We start from the raw sequence: 18,741 nt of genomic DNA, 5'->3' as shown, positions 1-18,741 counted from the left end.
TGCTGCATTATACATGTACGAATTGATCCTGAAATATTTGAACATTAAAGGTCATCTCAGTACAGGAAATTTGGAATTTAATTGTGTACTTTATATTTTTATGCATAAATAAGAGTCTGTCAACATGCTTTTCGTGTGTATCAGTAGCGGACCGTGACCCGGAGGAGACAAAGCATTGGAGGGGCACTGTATTGTTTGTGAACAATGCTTTGCCCCCCCCCCCCCCCCAATGCTTTGTCTCCTCCGGGTCACGGTCCGCCACTAGTGTGTATATCTCGTGACATCAGGGAAACGTTTCATGAAGGGAATTGGACATTTTATCCGACAGTTACCATAGTAACAGCGCTTCTCAGCCAATCAAAATGAAGGAAAGTTGTCAGATTTGGCAACTTGTCGGACAAAAATGTTGATGAAACCCCGCCCTGAAGTCGGTAATTGATTGAGCTTCAACATTTGATGAACTTGATGTAATGTTTTCTTTTCTCTTCCCTTCCTCATTCATTCAAAGCTGTTCCGATAGATTCAATTATATCTTAAATGACTTTCATTTCTTGGTTTCCCTGTTATCCTATAGGTTAACTTTGATATATTCGATGGTTTATACTACACGATCCTTTTCAACGCAAGCGTAGGAGCAACAGGGTTGAGCGACATAGCTGTTGATGATATCAGCGTTTACCCGGGTAACTGTTCCGGACGCTCAGGTACGCCTCTCGATGTGTTTCTTTTATCTAAGAATGTAGACTTATGTATGCTATAGTCCTATCCAGGGGCGGACTCAGGATTTTCCAAAAAAGAGGGCATTCATTTCACTGAAAGTGCATTTACCTGCCTATGTCAGACATTTTCCCGCTATCACATTATTCCATAGTCCATCCCAAAACACAACACATTACTCTCTTTTTTTTTTATAAAAAAAGAAGGCCCTAATGCAAGCACAGAAAATATTTTTTTTTTTAATGAAAGTTTTTTAGAAGTGCTAGCCATGATAGTGCACCCGAGGATGCATACATCTATATCCATATGTGCCTTGATTTCTGACACTTCCATCTACATGTATAATAGACACATTGTTTGCTTGGATCTGAGGTAGAGCTAGCAGGGCGACTGGTCGACGTTGATATTACAAGTCCACCACTAGCGTACCTACGGGGGGCAGGGGGCAGTCTGCCCCCCTGACGAGCCACAACCCATGCAAAGGACGTATCCCTGCCCCCCCCCCCCCCCCCTGACGAGCTTGAAATACCTTTTTTGCCCCCCTGACGAGCTTGAAGACCTTTATTCTTTATTGCCCCCCTGAAGACCTTTTTTTTTTTTTTTTTTTGCTTGTCAAATTTGTTGGCGGAAAATCCTAGGTACGCCACTGAAGTCCACACTATTAGTAGTAGAAGTGTTTACGAATTAGGGGTACTGAGATATCGTTGCATAATGAGATAACATTCTCACTCTTTTCTTGACAGACATTTGTGATTTTTCCGTCGACTTCTGTGATTGGGAGCAAGCGATTGATGACGACATTGATTGGTTGATAGGTTCAGGAAGTGACAGTAATGACCAACCTATCAAAGACCATACCACAGGAGCTGTAGGAGGTAAAGATTCGATGCTACATCAACAAACACTCTTCGTTCCTCATTTATGTCTTGTCTTACAAATAGGATAAATTCCGCTTACAATTCCTAAATTTACTCCTGCTAAAAATACATGCGTTGTAACAGCATTTTCATGGTAGAATCTTTGCATTCACAATGCAGCTTGTGAAGCACAACAACTTTGAATATTGGTTTGATAGTTTCATTTGAACTACTTATTTTTTTTTACGAACCTGGAACCATTTCATTACAGTCATTCATTGTTTTGATATACGCCGAACTCCACTAAATTGCGAATCGCTAGAGACGATACGGTAGTAAAACAATATTAAGGTCAAATATCAAATTTTCCAAATTACCTTACTTCGTGAGGAATATAAACCTACTAATGGATAATTCCATGAAATTGTAAATTTTGTTGTATTTTATCCTTTCAATCTTAACTTCACCGACTGATCATGCCATGAAAATTACTGAGATTTAATATGAACTTGAAAACGGAGAGGTCAATAATTGTTGTAATTGCTCAGATATTTTTGCATCGATGCTCCGTCTCCTTATAGGAAACTATGCTTACATCGACTTCCACGATGCACAAACCGAACCTGGCGATCAAGCCCGTCTACTCAGCTTAGAGCGAAACCCGCCTGCCGATGGTCAGGCAGAATGTCTTGGTTTCTGGTATCACTTAAATAAGACGAACGTCGGATCCTTGAACATCATGGCCACATGGGTAGATAATGGTACAACGGTGATCACTGATCCACTTTGGACCGTCAGTGGTAACCGTGGGGATCAATGGTGGTTTGGTGCTGCAACGGTCGTCTCCAAGTTTCCTTATCAGGTGAGTCATACTGGAAAGACCAAAGTGTCAAGGAGTGTAGTACATAGTGTGCCACAGGGAGTGTCCGCAGAGTGTTCTATAACGTACCTTACAGTGTGTACCACAGTGTACCTGAGTTTGTTCAAAGGTGTTTAGTGTGGAACACAATATGGAATCATCTACAGAGTGTTAAATGGTATAGTATTTCACAATGTGGATCACAATTTAACATAATTCATATTGTGATCACCCTGTGAACACTCCCACTGTCGGTGTGTCCACAGTGTTATTTGATTCTCAAACTGTTACATTTAAACGTCTGAGTTGTGTGAAACACCTTTTCACAAAGACAAAGTCCACTCGGTGAAAACACTAGTGAACATTCACAGCGTCATATGATCTTCACACTGTGGAAATTGAACGTTAAAGACTGTGACCACAGTGGTAACACTTCGTTCCTTCCAAAATCAAAGACTTAATCGTGATTACAATGGCATCAATTTCCTCTAGCCAGAAACATTCGATGGCTTGGGTCTAGATGCCGTTTCGAGCATCCAAATACTGTAAACAGGGTAGACATTTTAAGCACATGAACATGGCCTTCTTTCAGTGCTCCATTTTACATCATTTAATATTTCGTGATGAATTAACCTTCCATGTACTTTGCAAACCTTACAAGTCATTCCTTGAGTTCACCAAGATTTTTAGCGTCCACCATGGGCGGAAATCCCAGGAGGGACAGGAGGACACGTCCTCCCTACACAAAAAAGGAAGGGGGACACAATATCAAATGTCCCCCTACAATTTTTGGTATTTTATGATGGAAAGAAATACATCATTCAAAATCGAAATAAAACATGTATTTTGGACGAGATTACCTTACTTTTTTGGTGATACCCCCCCCCCCCACCCACCTTTGGTGAGAGATTTCCGCCCTTGCCGTCCACAATGGGGCCCTTCCGTATGCGTTTTAAAGTTTTCAATGAGTTAACGATTACCCGGGGCAAAAGCTAAAACCAAAAATTGACGATGTGATTTTCCCCCAATGTTATCGCCAGGTCATCATAGAAGGTATAGTTGGAACTGCGACGAAGGGAGGCATTACCATAGACGATGTTGGGTTTACTTCCGGGGCATGTGATCAACCAGGTAAATGAACCTAAAAGAATTGCCATGTTGATGCATTAGTAAAATGAATCAACGTCTGCAAATTTCATTTTTTTATAATTTAGATTTCTTGTAAAATTCGTTCGGGACCCTATGTGTGAATTTTTATTGAGCTTGATAAAGCACATTCTTATCCTTAAAATGGTTTCGAAGCAGTCCATGTTGTAAATAAAACTCACGTACAAATGTATCTCGTCTATTATATTACACTTCCAATTTTGACAGAATGATGAAGATGTACTCTTTGAAATAAGCTAATAATTTCTACTTTTTGAGGATAAAATTATTTTAATAGAAACATCCCGATGACTCTTTGTTGGTTTTGGTATGGTTCGTGTGATTAGTTTTTAAAGAGCATTCCTTTGCAGTGGATCTTCTTTTCATGATATTTTTCCGAAACACAGTGGAAATGAAACGATAGCTCATGATAGTTGATTTTCATGATTCCAACGAATTTTATCTTTAACATGGTATCACACTTCATAGGTCACTGTAGCTTTGATCGGGACATATGTTCGTGGCAAACTACTGGTGATGATGGTGATCACGATGAGCGGCCTTGGATACGGGAGTCAGGTAGAACAGTCAGTGGCAACACCGGACCAGCTAATGACCACACTAAAGGAACAGCCGAAGGTACTTTTTCCATTCAAATCTATGTAGAACATTGCCCTAAAAGTAGCAAAAAGACCCTTAAAAGGAGTAGCAAAACGCGGTTTAAATGTGTAGAAAGACGCCCTTCATACGAGTAGCTAGGCAAAAAATGACGAGGGTTACAAAACGTATCGTCCGAGAGTAGTAAAATGTCTTTTAAACAAGTAGCAAAGCGCCATTTAGTTGAATAACAAACTGCTTCTTAAAGGAATAGAAAAATCATTGTAGAAATGGTTATCAAGTATCGAAATATCCCTGAATCGAGGTGTAAAACGGCCGTCAAAAGCAGAGCAAAACGACTTTTAAATGAAGAACAAAATGTAAATGCAATTCAAAATGCCATTTAAGCGAAAAAAGCAAGGCGCCATATCAACAATTGGGTAGATAATCTACGCCATTGCATAGGTAAATTGCAAAAAACATCATATATCTAAAAAAGTATGAATTAATTATGCTGATCTATTCATGAAATCATACTTTTTGGTCGAATTCACCAAATAAAGCTCCTAGAAAGCTACTTTTGGTGAAAATATTCTTTGTGGCATTCCCATCAACTACAGATGAAAAAAAATTAGCTACAAAAATCAATTTATTATGTATTTTGCTGTTTTTCATTGAGAATAATCACTCTTATATGAATTTTAGATTAACAGGCTTTGTATTAACTTTATACATGATATATACGTCTATGAGCAATTTTGGTCTGAGGTGCATTTACATAATGTTGGGTAATTTCCTAACCGCGTACCTGGGCATCACAAATCTGGTCTCAAAAGTTACGCAAAACTTAAAAACCAGTGAGTAGCACGGTGAAAATATATCACGCAACGAATATATTGCGAACAAATGTCGAGAGGGGCTGAAAAGGCCCCCAGATAAGTTAGGGTTAAATTAGGAGCAAAATATAGATTTTTTTAATTGTGTTTGGATGAATTAATTTAACTTGATTTAGATATAACACTACGATTCACATTTCTACATTGCCAAGATGCGTTCACATTGCTGTGTTCTTGTGTTCTCAACAGGTTATTACGTACATGTTGACGCCACGGACACTGAAGATGGCGACACTGCTACACTATTTAGTGAAGTCTTCGACCCTTCATCCGCTGAGGGCGATTGCTTTGCATTCTGGTACCATATGAAGGGAAAAGGTAGGATACTAATTTCAAATAGTAAGATGTTTAAACAGGGGTATGCCCCCACCCCCATTCATTGCAATACTTTCTTCCAACGACCCCTAAGTCTTAAGACTTTAGATATGTGTCATCAGATGTATGGCGTCAACTACGAATCATCGTAATGGTAGTATGAAACAATACCCGACTTGATGGGCGAAGGTGCACCGGATGGAGTTTCTTTTGACTCTCCCATGACATGTTCCAATGATGACAAGTGAGGGAAACTCTATATGTTATACGTGAATATATGAAACACTGCTTTTTCGAGCGATGCATTGGAGAGCGTGACCTCCGCTGCTCTCTGTATAGTCTATTGTATTTCAAGTTTTTTTTTCAGTCTTGGTTGCATGTGCAAGCGACACAAGGGCCCGGTTACATACAGATTAGCGATTAGTCGTTAAATGAAATGGCCTATCAATATCATCAATGCATGCCCATTTTGCTTAGTAGACTGAATAGGAACAATCGGAATTGCTGTTTCAAAATTAGCGATTAGCTATTAAAGGAAATTCAATAATAAGCGTATAATAGCATACATGCTGCTCGTGCTGTCTCTGATCACTGTAAATTTGACCTCTAGACTATCCCATCTTTTCTCTCTCTCTCTCTCTTACATACATATTGGTTATTTCAACTAATCATTTACAAAATATATATCCATTGTGCATCCGTGATGAAAGGTTGTATGCGTCGATAAAGGTATGAACAGTTGTCATTTTCTTTGAATCTACAGGGGAAGTTAACCTAACGGTATACTATCAACAGTTCGACCCTCCTACGACCTATGACCCACAGGAAGTGTTTGTCGTCAGTGGCAATCAAGGTGACATGTGGCTGGAATATCAGTTTGACCTTACCTCGGATGTGGAATTCCAGATTTACTTCCAGGTCGTGTTTACTGAGGGAGGCTACATTGATGTGGCTATCGATGATACGAGTCTTACAACAACAAAATGCTCAGGTAAGGCCAAGCTCGTTTACTATAGGAAAAAAAATGCAATTTTCCATCCTAAAAAAACAAAAAAAAAATGCTAGGATCACCTTTAGCATCTTTTAGTAGGCAGAAAATTGCTACATTCTCCATTTCTTTCAGGTGCACCATAAGAGCAAGGAGTTTTAAGAGATGGAGAACCATCCATCACATTGCCTTTAAAGTCATTTTATTAAATGCTGCGATGATAAAATATGTTGCACATGTTCTTCATTGGATTTTTCTTGCAGACTGCAGACAAATGATTCCCACCTAAATACTTCTTAAATCTTTCATCCTCCTCTCATACGTACATCTTTTTTCTAAAAAAATATGTCATTTATCAAGGACCAGTCATTTAGATTTCTCTGCCATCTACACTTAAGGAGGTACAATCGTTTAATGTATTTAAGAAAAGATCAAGAGAAATTATTCTTGCCAATATTCATGTGCTGTGAGTTAATTTTCTTTAATTTGTTTCATTTAACTTCTTGCCCCCCCCCCCCCATTTGTTTTGTATTTCTATTGTATTATATTGTCTTAGGTACTTATACAACATGTCTTGATATATTGTAAGGTCGGCCGTTATAAGGGTATTTTCCTTTCTGGCTGCTTCCTGCCAAGCATCATTTTATATATTGTACCATTGTAAATATTGTATTTTATGTATGTGTATCATGTTATTATATTTTTAATGCTTTGGTTAAATAAATTGAATTGAAAAAAAAATGAAATAAGTGAATTTTTAGCTTGTTTGTGAATACTTGTACTGAAGGACATGAACATGATAAAGGGATATTCCACACTGTAAAAACTGGTGTTAAAACTGACACCAGTGGGTGTTAATAGAGGACCACACCCTCTGGTGTTAAAATTACACCCTAGAGATTGAATATAACACCAAAGAGTGTACATGTAACAACCAAAGGTGTTGCAATAACACCTATAGGTGCTAAACTAACACTGTCAATTTAATACCGGTGTAAAATCACCGGTGTGGTCCTCTATGTACACCGGTTAACACCGCAGTTTTTGCTGTGCAGATACATGGACCAGTGAACCTTAATGATGTCCTTTTTGGAGTTCATTCTAAAAGAAAATGGTATGTTATGTTCCCTTGTATAAACGTAAAGCATAGTGCGGTTGATGGACTGGAGAAAAAAAAAACGAAATACACAATTGTATTTGGTGTCAGGTTTTTTCTTGACGCGTAAAGAAAACAAAACAATTCAATATTGTATGTAATTCTATTTTTTATGATTTTTTGTTGACCGGTAACCAGTGAAATTCTGCGATTCGATAACTTTTCCCTTATAGAATTCAACCAATGGCACTGTACGTTCCAGGACGGTCTATGTGGATATACCCAAGCTGCTGATGACGAACAGGAGTGGACTAGCAAGTTCGGTCGTACATCATCTTTCGACACGGGCCCAGATCACGACCACACCATCGGCGATGGTAGGGTGTTTTTTCGAACCATTTTTTTTTTAGATCTAAGAAAATGCATTGATAAAAGTGATTATGATAACGAACCATTATTCAGGTTGTTATTTGTATTATTATGATGATAGAATTACACAATGCAACATTTATAATAATAATAATAATATAGGGTATTTATATTGCGCACATATCCACCTTGTTAGGTGCTCAAGGCGCTCCTATATTACCCAGCTAAGCTAGGCGTTCATAGCGCACACAGCTTTTTAAGGAATTACTTCCTACCGGTACCCATTTACCTCACCTGGGTTGAGTGCAGCACATTGTGGATCAGTTTCTTGCCGAAGGAAATTACGCCATGGCTGGGATTCGAACCCACGACCCTCTGTTTCAAAGTCCGAAGACTAATCGACTGGGCCACAACGCTCCACTATAGTTATATATGCATATAGTGCTACAGACAATATTTCTCGCGACCACAAACCTTACGACTGGTCCACGATTTAATTTGGAACATCTCGCATTATAACAGTTTAGTGTTGCCAAGATTTGATTACTGTTCTGCTGTATGGTCGAATAGATTTCAATCCCATACAATTAAGCTGCAAAAAATTCAGAAGAGGGCTGCAAGAATAATATTGAACAAGACATACGACACACCGTCGGCTGATTTGTTCGCAAGTCTTAAATGGATGACACTAGACAAACGATTTGAACTCAGTCGCGTTTTGATGATATATAAATGTGTTCATAATTTAGCACCTTCTTACCTTCAGGTAAACTTAACCAATCCAAATGATGTACATGAACATCATACCAGACAGAGAGACAGTGGATATTTACGCGTGCCCAAGTTTCGCACTGATTGTTATAAGTGTAGTCCAATTGTTTCTTCAATATTTGAATGGAATAAGCTTGATAATTCAATTAGAAGAGCTCCTTCTGTCATTTCATTTAAGAGAATGTTTAAAAGAACTTGTAATTTATAAATAACTTGCGGAACATCCACTGTTGTGCGTATTTGTGTTAGCATGACCTTGCTGATTTGGTGTATATTATCAGTAGTTTCAAGATGTTGTTCTTAGTTAATTTGATTTATTGATATTTGATTATACGTCAAACGAGTGTCTGTCTGCGTTTTGTTTGCTGCTAAGTTTGTTAATGTTTCGTTTTACATTCAAATCCTAATGTGAATTTTAATGCCGTAACATTCTGTACATACGTTATGCATTTTGTAAATATGTTTATTGTTATTCAGGGCCCCATGGAAGACCACTACTTATTGGTGAATGGGCTACCCTGTCAAAATATCAGAAATAAATAAATAAATAAATAATTTTTCTGAAATTGGGAAAGAAAAGTACAATATTTGAGGTTCAAATTAACTGTAGGAATACTAAATACTTGGGATGAGTGAAAGATGATGCGCGCTATACTGATATCAATCAATAAGAACATGCGTTACATATGTGCTCGTCGGCATTCAAGCATGGATCTAAAGGGGTGTTGCAAGAAAATATTTGCAATCAATTGCAAATATTCTGTTGTAATTTTACAACTGATAGATTAACATTGGCTGTAAAAAAAAACAGACTAGGCCTACACTCCTTGTTTCAAGGAGCAGATTGGCAATCAATCACAAATTTGCAATTAATTTCGAGACATTATGATTGGTTTAGGGATCAGAAATTGACTTGCAATTGATCGCAAGTTTCTTGCAACACCCTATAAGTCACACTTAACTCTTTGCAAACCACCCCCCCCCCCTCCCCTCACCTAGATTAAGAGGCAATAAACTGACATATACGATTTGGTATATATCCTGCTTAAATGAGATTCCATTCATGCAAATGAGGACAACACACTCCCGAGTTCGAGCGCGAGCTGCGTTTTGATTGGCTATTATTCTTACGTGGAAAGCCGGTTACTAAGGGCTGGCTTTCTAGACGATTACTAGAGGAATAATATCTATCTACGACATTTCCCAAGGACAAATCACATCTTTTGAAGAAGGGACCACCTTGATTGATAAGTAAAATACTTCAAATTAGACTGATGTAAATATCATGACCAATTTCATAGTAAAACTGTGTCAAAAATTCGTCAGAAAATATCCTTCAAATTACGCACCCGGTGAAAGAGTTATCTCGTTCTTCGGGTGGAACGTGTTAATTAACCATTATTGCTTTCCACCTCTTCAGTCTTCGGTAAATACCTTTACTTGGAGACCTCAACTGGGAAAGCCGGTGACAAGGCACGGCTCCTCGGTGCGTTCGCCCCACCAGGCAAATACTGCATTGACTTCTGGTTCCACATGTACGGTCAACACGTCAACACGCTTAATGTCTACATTCAAAGGAATGCAACGGTCCTGGACCTACCAGTGTGGACTCGGTCTGGGTCTATTGGCAATCAATGGATGGAAGGATACGTGGACGTGGTTGACGTCGAAGAATTCAGGGTAAATTTACACTCCTACCGAAATCAGTCAAAATAAGTATTATGCTTCCAGAGAAGTTTGCGGCGCCATGACCGTTTTTAACGGTGTGAGGGAGAGGGGGTCACTGCCATTGAAAAGTAGATAGCATCTGCGAGTATCGTCCTGAAAACTTACCCACAGAAATCTGGATAAAAGAAAAATTACATTACACAAATTTTCTAGCCATTGGCGGCTTAACATTGAAACGAAAAAAAACATTTAAAAAATTTAGTTAAGTGAAATTTCGCTTACAATTTAGATTGAGAAATGAAATAATCAACTACTTGAAATAAACTGATCAATTATTCTTCAATTCAAATCAATTCATCAAATCTATTTCTCTTCCCGGTTTTTTGTGTGTGTTTGTTGAATAGATTGTTTATGAAGCAATCAGAGGAATATCCTACCTTGGAGACATCGCTATCGATGACCTTGACTTGATTGAAGGGGAATGCACAGGTAAAGATTTTAATTTTTCTTTTTATTTTATCTGACACCACTAGCATGTAATAACAATATTGATGCACATGCTATTCATTATAATAGATAGGGAGAAGAATATGATTTTGATAGGTCACGGAATGTAATTATAAATATTATTGAAAACGGTGATTGAGTAGCCTTTTTTAAGGGGCGTCTTTTTCAATCCATTTTGCTTATAAATGACTGCTCCCTTCCATGCAATGGCTGTTATTATTTTACCTCGACATAATATTGTAAATTCATTATATAGGCCTATTATGTGTTCATTTTGTTGCATGGAAATGAAAGAATCAATCAATGATAAAGCCCTTTATTTCATAACCATAGACATTTGCTTCCTACGGAACGTTTGTTTTGACCTTTGACACTAGGTACCCATATGTGTGATTTTCAACACGATGACCTATGTGGATATCATCAAGAAACTATCAAGGACGATTTTGATTGGTTGCAAGGATCTGGAAGTACGTTGACCCCTGGAACTGGTCCCACAGTAGACCACACCTATGGTACAGATTACGGTAAGTTAAGTCATCAACGACTTGATCAAATCAAGAATACTGAATAACTAAAATATATGTACCGGTTCATCAGAATTCGAAGCAAAAAAAATAGATACATTTTTTAAAGTTTTGAAACTATTTAGCATGTGGTACGGCACCTAACGAGGACAGAAGGACAAATTGACTGACATAGATCACACCCGCCCCCATCCTTCCATTCCAACTTCACTCTATGAACTTTTCAAGCCATAGGCATTCTAGAGCATTACAGCTTTTCATGCTAGATAGAAAATCCATTTAACCCTAAAAATACTGGACTATTTCGACGCCTAAGAAGACTGGGAGGGTGGGGCTCAGTCCCCTAATGATCTTGGCCGTCGATCACGTGATCGCGACGAAAATTGACTACCACATTGCCAATGGCATAATCTACAGAATTGTAAGATCAAATTCTTTCGTAAAATCTCATTACTTATTAATTATGCTAATGTATAGGTATTATTATAATTTTGCTCTAATTAACTAAATAAGGCCAACACTTCCCTGATAAGGCCACTAAAATGCTATGTTTTTGTTCACAGGCTCTTTATAGGATTGTGATCAAACGTATTTTAAAAAATCAATACCACAATTATTTTCTTTATATGTTTATCATTGTTTTCTAAATTTCTTATGTATTTCTTTGTTTTTTCACCTTTTGTTTTCTATTGGTTTTTTTTTTCAATTGAAATTGTCGAGGATTTTATTTTTACCATAAACAAGATTAAATTAATTACCTTTAATCAGTAAAAGGTAAAAAGGATAAATAAAGATGATAATAATATAGGATTTGTATAGCGCACGTATCCACCCTGTTAGGTGCTCAAGCCGCTCCAGGGTTTATCTTCATTTGGCCCAATGCAAATTCATCCACTCACAATTTCCTCTAATAACCAGTTGGTCCAATGGCCTTTTAGTCCATATACCATTTGGTCTAATTAGACTTACGTGTTAATTGGGCAAAATGAATGAAAATAAAACGAATATTAGACCAACTGGTTATGAGACGAAATGGTCATAGAATAACTGGTGATTAGACGAAGTGATGATTGGACCAAATGGTTGTTAAAAATGAAATGTTGATAGAAATGTTGAATAGCATTAGACTAAATGAAGGTAGACCATGTGGTGAGTGGACGAGTTGGCAATATACATCCTCTATTACCACTGCTAAAGCTAGTCTATACCAATTCCGATGCGCACAGCTTCTTGAGGAATTACTACCCATTTACCTCACCTGGATTGAGTGCAGCACGATATAATGATACATTTATGAATTTTGGCTAAAATTACTATTTGCATTGGATTTGCAAGTACACAAATTCAAGTTTTGGGGGGAATTTTGAGTATGCATACACTTATACGAAATGTTGCTTAAATTCGGAATCGCGCACCCGGAGGTCGCAATTATTGTCTCAAAATTTGCGCGAGAAAGTAAAACGTCAGCGTGCGACGCGGTCAAAAATTTGGCGCAGCGGATATATCTAAAAATTTCGAGAGGGGGGGGGGGCTGAATCAGCCCCTCCCCCTCAAGTCTAATTTTAGGATGAAATCGTTTCAGAAACGTTGCGCATTATAGGGGTCGATTGTATATATTCTTAAATTTTATAATTCCAAAATATTATTTCTGTAACTGAAATAGCGATAATAACCATAACTGGATTATGTCTTTACCTTAACAGGCAAGTACATGTATATAGATTCATCTGCACAATCACCTGGGGATATAGCCCAATTCTATTCAAAGACTGCAGATCCAGATCCTACTGGTTTCGCCTGCTGGAAGTTCTACTATTATATGAACGGTGCTGGAGTAGATACACTAAGGATACTTGTAAGTTTGCTACATCAAAGTCATTGACAGACCCCCCTTTTCCAAGGCCAGATATCGAGCTATTCATCCAGCACGTTGTAAGCCTCTGTCTATTCTCAGCTTGTAAACAGGATTTGCCCCCCCCCCCCCTCCCTCTGCATCCCTTCCTGAATTATATGTTCCTTTACGATGTTGCATTCGGCATATCATTACACGCAATTACATAAAATAATAGTCCAACCTACGATAATGAAAAAAAATCTTTTGGAGACTCAAGGTGAAAAAATTGCTGTATCAGCCTGTCAATACATGCAAAATATGTTAAAACTGTAACTAGGCATATTAACGTGTAATGCGTTAAAAAAACTATTTTATTATTTTATCTTCGAAAACGCAAAGGAACAGTGTCATTTGAAATGCGTCACATTTACAGAAGCAGTTGAAGTAGAAGTAGAAGTGGTATAAGTTTATTCCAGTTTATCTTGAAGCGGAAAATATGTTATTCTTAAACGTTGCTTCATACAACATAAAGGTGAAAATGATAAGATGATTTGAATGTAAAATGTGTATATATAAAATATCAATTTCAATAAATGACCGTGAAAATCAACTTGAATGGATGCCATAAAATAAAAATGAGAATTCAGAACAAATAACACTTTGAGATATTGTGGTTATTTATCATCTTATCCTTTCGACATATTTCTATCTAATACTGCTTAAAATGTTTTTGGAAATGAACTATTATTGTAAAAGTAATACACAACATCGACAACATTTATAGTAAGATTCACATGCACAAGATCCTTTTAAAAGTATATTGTAAAACGTCTGTACTATATATATATATATATATATATATATATATATATATATATATATATATAAATATATATATATATATATATATAAATATATATCAAAGGTAATAAGTGTGGGCAATTATTCTAATTCCCGAGAAGAATGGTGTGTAATAGTTCTTTTGTAATAGTGAGGTGGATCACTACCATTTGATGACTGGTCTGGTCAATAGCACTCGTGATTAATACCAGTCTCATAGAATATTTTTGCTCTGTTAGCTAACATATAGTTCCCCCAATCCATTGACTAGGATATGACGGATATAATATTTTATATTGACCGTTTTATAAAATATTAGATAGCCAAGACAGATAGCCAAGCACAATTGGTCCATAGCGCGTCAAGTGATATGATCGAAATCAGTGTATTTTCCCAGCCTGTCCACCTTTGATGAATATATTGACCAGCCAGTCCATGAATATACTTCCATACTGACCGCTTTATAAAATGTTATGATGGCTTAATCACACAGTTTGACGTTGATGGCAGCCAAACGGAGATAGCTGCAATATCGGGCAACCTCGGGAAGGGATGGCATTCAAAGCAAGTAGAAGTAGCGACCACACAGAGGTATCGTGTGGTGTTTGAAGCATCGGTAGGGGATACCAAGGAGACAGGCGACATTGCAATCGATGACGTGGACTTTAGGAGTGGTCAATGTGGACACGACTGTGAGTATTACACTCTTACTACGCTAGTAGGGCATTGCAAGAAACTTACCTTCGATTGTATTGCAACCGTACGTCCCCAAAATCAGGCGTAGTTTCGATTGGCGTCACCGAAAAAGGGAGAGAGAAAAAATTAGAAAGAATATAATCGACGCATGTAGGGGGAGGGGGCGCATTGGTATTAGAACCTGTACTGTATTTGATGTTAGCCTGTTTTCACCCAACGATACAGAATCAATCTTAGCACACAGCAAATGCATTGAAAATGCAAGTCAGATCACAGTTAAAAGTTGGGAGGTCTTTGTCGAAAATTGGCGAAGCGGAAGAGCAGTTTCGTCCGATGTTCCGGAACGAGCTGCATGACTAAAAATTGCAAATGCGCCGTTTATCTGGAATCATGGAACAAAATGCTGTTTCGATTTACCAACCCTCTACATTGTCATGAAGGGCACTTTTCACAATATACCCTCTGCATTCTCGAAAGCATTCTGCGTAGCGGTCACTGCCTATTAGGGCAATGCGGAACGTTCAACTGCATATCAAGCACGCGTCCCCCAAATCAAGCGTAATTTGGCGTTACAGTTTAGTTGCAATTAAACGCCAAAAAACTGCAGATTTGATTTATGCTTGATTTTTGTTTTGGACTTGCACTTAATTCGGAACTGAACGCAAGTTTCTTGCGACGCCCCCTTTGTGTAACGTGATAATAGTTTATCAATATAATATTGGTGGTGATCGTTAAAGTGATTATAATAAGAGTATAACAATATTGATAATGGTAACAGAAACGTAAAAAGTGATCATGATGTAAATCAGTTATAACAGACAATGATGATAATAACAATATGAATGTTTTTTGGTACAGAAGTGTATTTCTTGTTTTATTTTTTGTTCTTAATTTCTTCAGCATCAGTGTATTTTGTGTAAAACTTGATCTAAAGTTTATTCTCTAAATACATCCGTATTTTTTTATTCTTTTTCTCCTATTTTTACTAGTATCAGTGGATTTTGTGTATATTTCGAGCTAAACTATTCATGTATATTTTGTTATTTTTAGTATCATGTGACTTTGAGGGCAGTATGTGCTTATGGGAGAATACACAAAATGGTGATATAGCGGATTGGGTCCGATATACTGGTATTACACCAACACCACAAACAGGACCTAATTTTGACCATACAACAGGGACAGAAGAAGGTGCGTATCAAACATCTTTATAGAGAATTGTCTTTAAAGGAATGTTCCAGGCTGAAAATATTTCTATCTAAATAAATAGAGTAAAATTCACAAAGCTAAATGCTGAAAATTTCATCAAAATCGGATAACAAATAACAAAGTTATTGAATATTAAAGTTTAACAATATTTTGTGAAAACAGTTATAAGCACATCGTCATGAATATTCATTAGGTGCGCTGATGATTTCACATCCCCATTTCCTTTTTTCTTATGTTATTACATGAAATAAATGTTTCATTATTTCATACATGTGTAAATGATTGGTCTGCATTATGATGAAATAAGTTGAGGCAATAAATAACTAATGTACTTAATCAGTTGTCAATCGAATTGTTTTAATTCTTGGTAGAAGAATTTTAAATAAACCTTATTTCATATAATAAAATACTAAAGAACAAGTGTGGATATGACATCATCAGCCCACCTAATGAATATTCATAAAGACATACCTAGAACTGTTTCGCCGGAATAATGCAAATCTTTAAAATTCAATAACTTTGTTATCCAATTTTGATCAAATTTTCAGCATTTTGCTTTGTGAATATTACTTTATTTATTGAGATATAAATGTCTCCAGCCCGGACCATCGCTTTAAGTTACTACTGTTTGTCTTCAAAACCCTACATAACCAGATGCCAAAATATACCAAAGACAACCTTGCTTTTCATAGACCATCCCGCCGTAACCTCCGTTCATCCAAAGACCCATTTCTGCTTGCTATTCCAGGGGAGCATTTCATGAAAGGACTTGTCGGACGTTTTATCCGACAAGTCCTGTTTTATCCGACAGTTACTATAGTAACAGTGCTTCTCAACCAATCAGAATCCAAGAAAGTTGTCAGATCTGACAACTTGTCGGACGAAAATATTGATGAAACGCCCCCCAGGTCGCACGGGCCTAATCACAACTGGCAGGCCATAGATATTCATTCGAGCCAACCCATTGCTCAATTTTTAAATTTGATATTGCTGATTGACAAAAATGAATGAATATGACTGACAATCTAATACTGATTCTAGGGAGGGTACCTACTGAACTTACTTTTTCCAAATTGGAAAGATATATCACCACTATGGAACTATATTTTTACTGGCGGAAGAATTAGGGTAATTTTACTCTCTCAAGTGATGAATTTGGTCCCGGCAGGTGTAGTCTTCATAAATGCTGATTTATTTTTAAAATGAGCCGGTCGAGGTACCCTTTTCTGGTCAGATATGGAATGTCAGACATTTATCCTATCCACTGGTAGTAAACATTAAACCCTCGAATTTCCTCCTTGTTTTTTATGAATTATTTTTAAGTGCCACTTTAACACACGAGTCTATGGGAAATGAATTAGGCCTGTGAGCCCTCCAAAGACCCGTACAGACTGAGGTGATCACACTTTTACTGTTACCATGGTTACCGCATCTAAAGAATGGCACAACATCCCCTCTTTCATCAAGTCATCGAAAACTACAGATCATTTTAAGAAATCTCTAAAAACTTCTAAGGAGACATTTTCTTTTTATCTCATTCGTACATACATTTGTATTGTATATTGCATAAACATACGAAGCTTGACCCCATTAGTAGTCTTCAAATATTTTATTGAACATTGTTAATTTCTATTTGTATTTGATAAATTTTAATCAGTTATTTACTTCAGGGGACTCACATAAACAAGCGAAGCTTTTCAGTGAGTTCCCTTTTTTTTTCATTTCTGTTTATTCATATTGTGTTTTGTTCCTACTTACTTTGTCAATTTGTTTGAAATGAAGAAAAAATAAATTCAATCAATCAATCAATCAATCAATTGTAATTATATAGTTTGATATGTTTGTAAACGCTGTGATATAGTTTTACTATGGAGAGCGTATTAATGCTAGTTATTATTATTGTTTCTAACATTTTTTTTTCCTTTTATATGCTGCATTTTACACTTCAAAATACGTGGAGCGGAAACAGATATGAATTTTAACATTTAACTCATGGTATTATGTAATTTTCTATGTTCATATCCAAAGGACCATGCAACTAGCGCCATGAGCGTCTGCAAACGGTGTATGCGCTCAATAAGACATCAACAATATTATTATTATTATCATTATTATTATTATTACTATTACTACTACTACTATTTCGTATATCGTTCCTTAGGTCTTCATGTGTGTGTAAGTGTGTCAGAGGGGGGGGGGGGGGGTCTGTGTGTCTGTGAAATCACTCAATTACACAAAGGCATAACTACATTTAAAACATCCTTACACGTGTGTAATTAATTTACCTAATCTCTCTCCCCTACTGAAAATACAATTCAAATGTCAAATGGTATATAGACAAAATAATGAATATTCTCTTTATCAACTGATTGTCTTGTTTAACAGGCTTTTACATGTATTTCGAGAGCCATACCGCACAACCTGGGTATTCTGCCTGGCTACTGTCCCCGCCCTTCAATTATGACGTCACATCTACATGCTTTACATTCTGGTATCACATGTTTGGTTCGTATATCGGTGAGCTTAATTTCATCGTCATCGATGACGTCACAAAGGAAGAAACCTATCGATGGCGTCTCCAAGGGCAACAGAATCCTGATCAGATGACTTGGTTGCAAGGGAAATTCCAGGTGTTTGATCCCAACGATGACATGGTCAGTACAACAGTATCTATTATCGAGATTCTGTGTGACCTGCCACCCCAAAACCATCAAAGTCGCCTGAGAGGTTCTCTGTAAATAGCCAAGATTAATAGCAATTTGACTTTCAAAGGGTATAAAATAAAATAAATACCTTACATGTATTTGAAATAGTAGTTATTCCTCTTATTCTGTCAAAATTTGAAGTAG

At 37.1% G+C, this 18,741-nt stretch overlaps 1 protein-coding gene across 1 annotated transcript in view; it reads left to right on the top strand.

Moving 5' to 3' along the window:
* Nucleotides 1-18,741, top strand: part of LOC129263577 (MAM and LDL-receptor class A domain-containing protein 1-like) — a 20,423-nt gene extending 1,682 nt beyond the window's left edge. The window contains exons 4-18 of the mRNA XM_064100620.1: nucleotides 575-704; nucleotides 1,461-1,592; nucleotides 2,156-2,436; nucleotides 3,474-3,564; nucleotides 4,069-4,218; nucleotides 5,262-5,390; nucleotides 6,151-6,378; nucleotides 7,705-7,848; nucleotides 10,032-10,291; nucleotides 10,684-10,768; nucleotides 11,164-11,313; nucleotides 13,017-13,168; nucleotides 14,481-14,679; nucleotides 15,734-15,874; nucleotides 18,278-18,741. Of these exons, the coding sequence (XP_063956690.1) occupies nucleotides 575-704; nucleotides 1,461-1,592; nucleotides 2,156-2,436; nucleotides 3,474-3,564; nucleotides 4,069-4,218; nucleotides 5,262-5,390; nucleotides 6,151-6,378; nucleotides 7,705-7,848; nucleotides 10,032-10,291; nucleotides 10,684-10,768; nucleotides 11,164-11,313; nucleotides 13,017-13,168; nucleotides 14,481-14,679; nucleotides 15,734-15,874; nucleotides 18,278-18,630 (2,625 nt within the window). The 3' untranslated portion in view covers nucleotides 18,631-18,741. The remainder of the gene's footprint in view (nucleotides 1-574; nucleotides 705-1,460; nucleotides 1,593-2,155; nucleotides 2,437-3,473; nucleotides 3,565-4,068; nucleotides 4,219-5,261; nucleotides 5,391-6,150; nucleotides 6,379-7,704; nucleotides 7,849-10,031; nucleotides 10,292-10,683; nucleotides 10,769-11,163; nucleotides 11,314-13,016; nucleotides 13,169-14,480; nucleotides 14,680-15,733; nucleotides 15,875-18,277) is intronic.

This window comes from Lytechinus pictus, chromosome 6, assembly GCF_037042905.1.
Source record: "Lytechinus pictus isolate F3 Inbred chromosome 6, Lp3.0, whole genome shotgun sequence".
In the NCBI taxonomy this organism is placed as follows: Eukaryota; Metazoa; Echinodermata; class Echinoidea; order Temnopleuroida; family Toxopneustidae; genus Lytechinus; species Lytechinus pictus.
The sequence above is the reverse complement of the archived record's forward strand: the minus strand, read 5'-3'. Positions and strand labels throughout refer to the sequence as shown.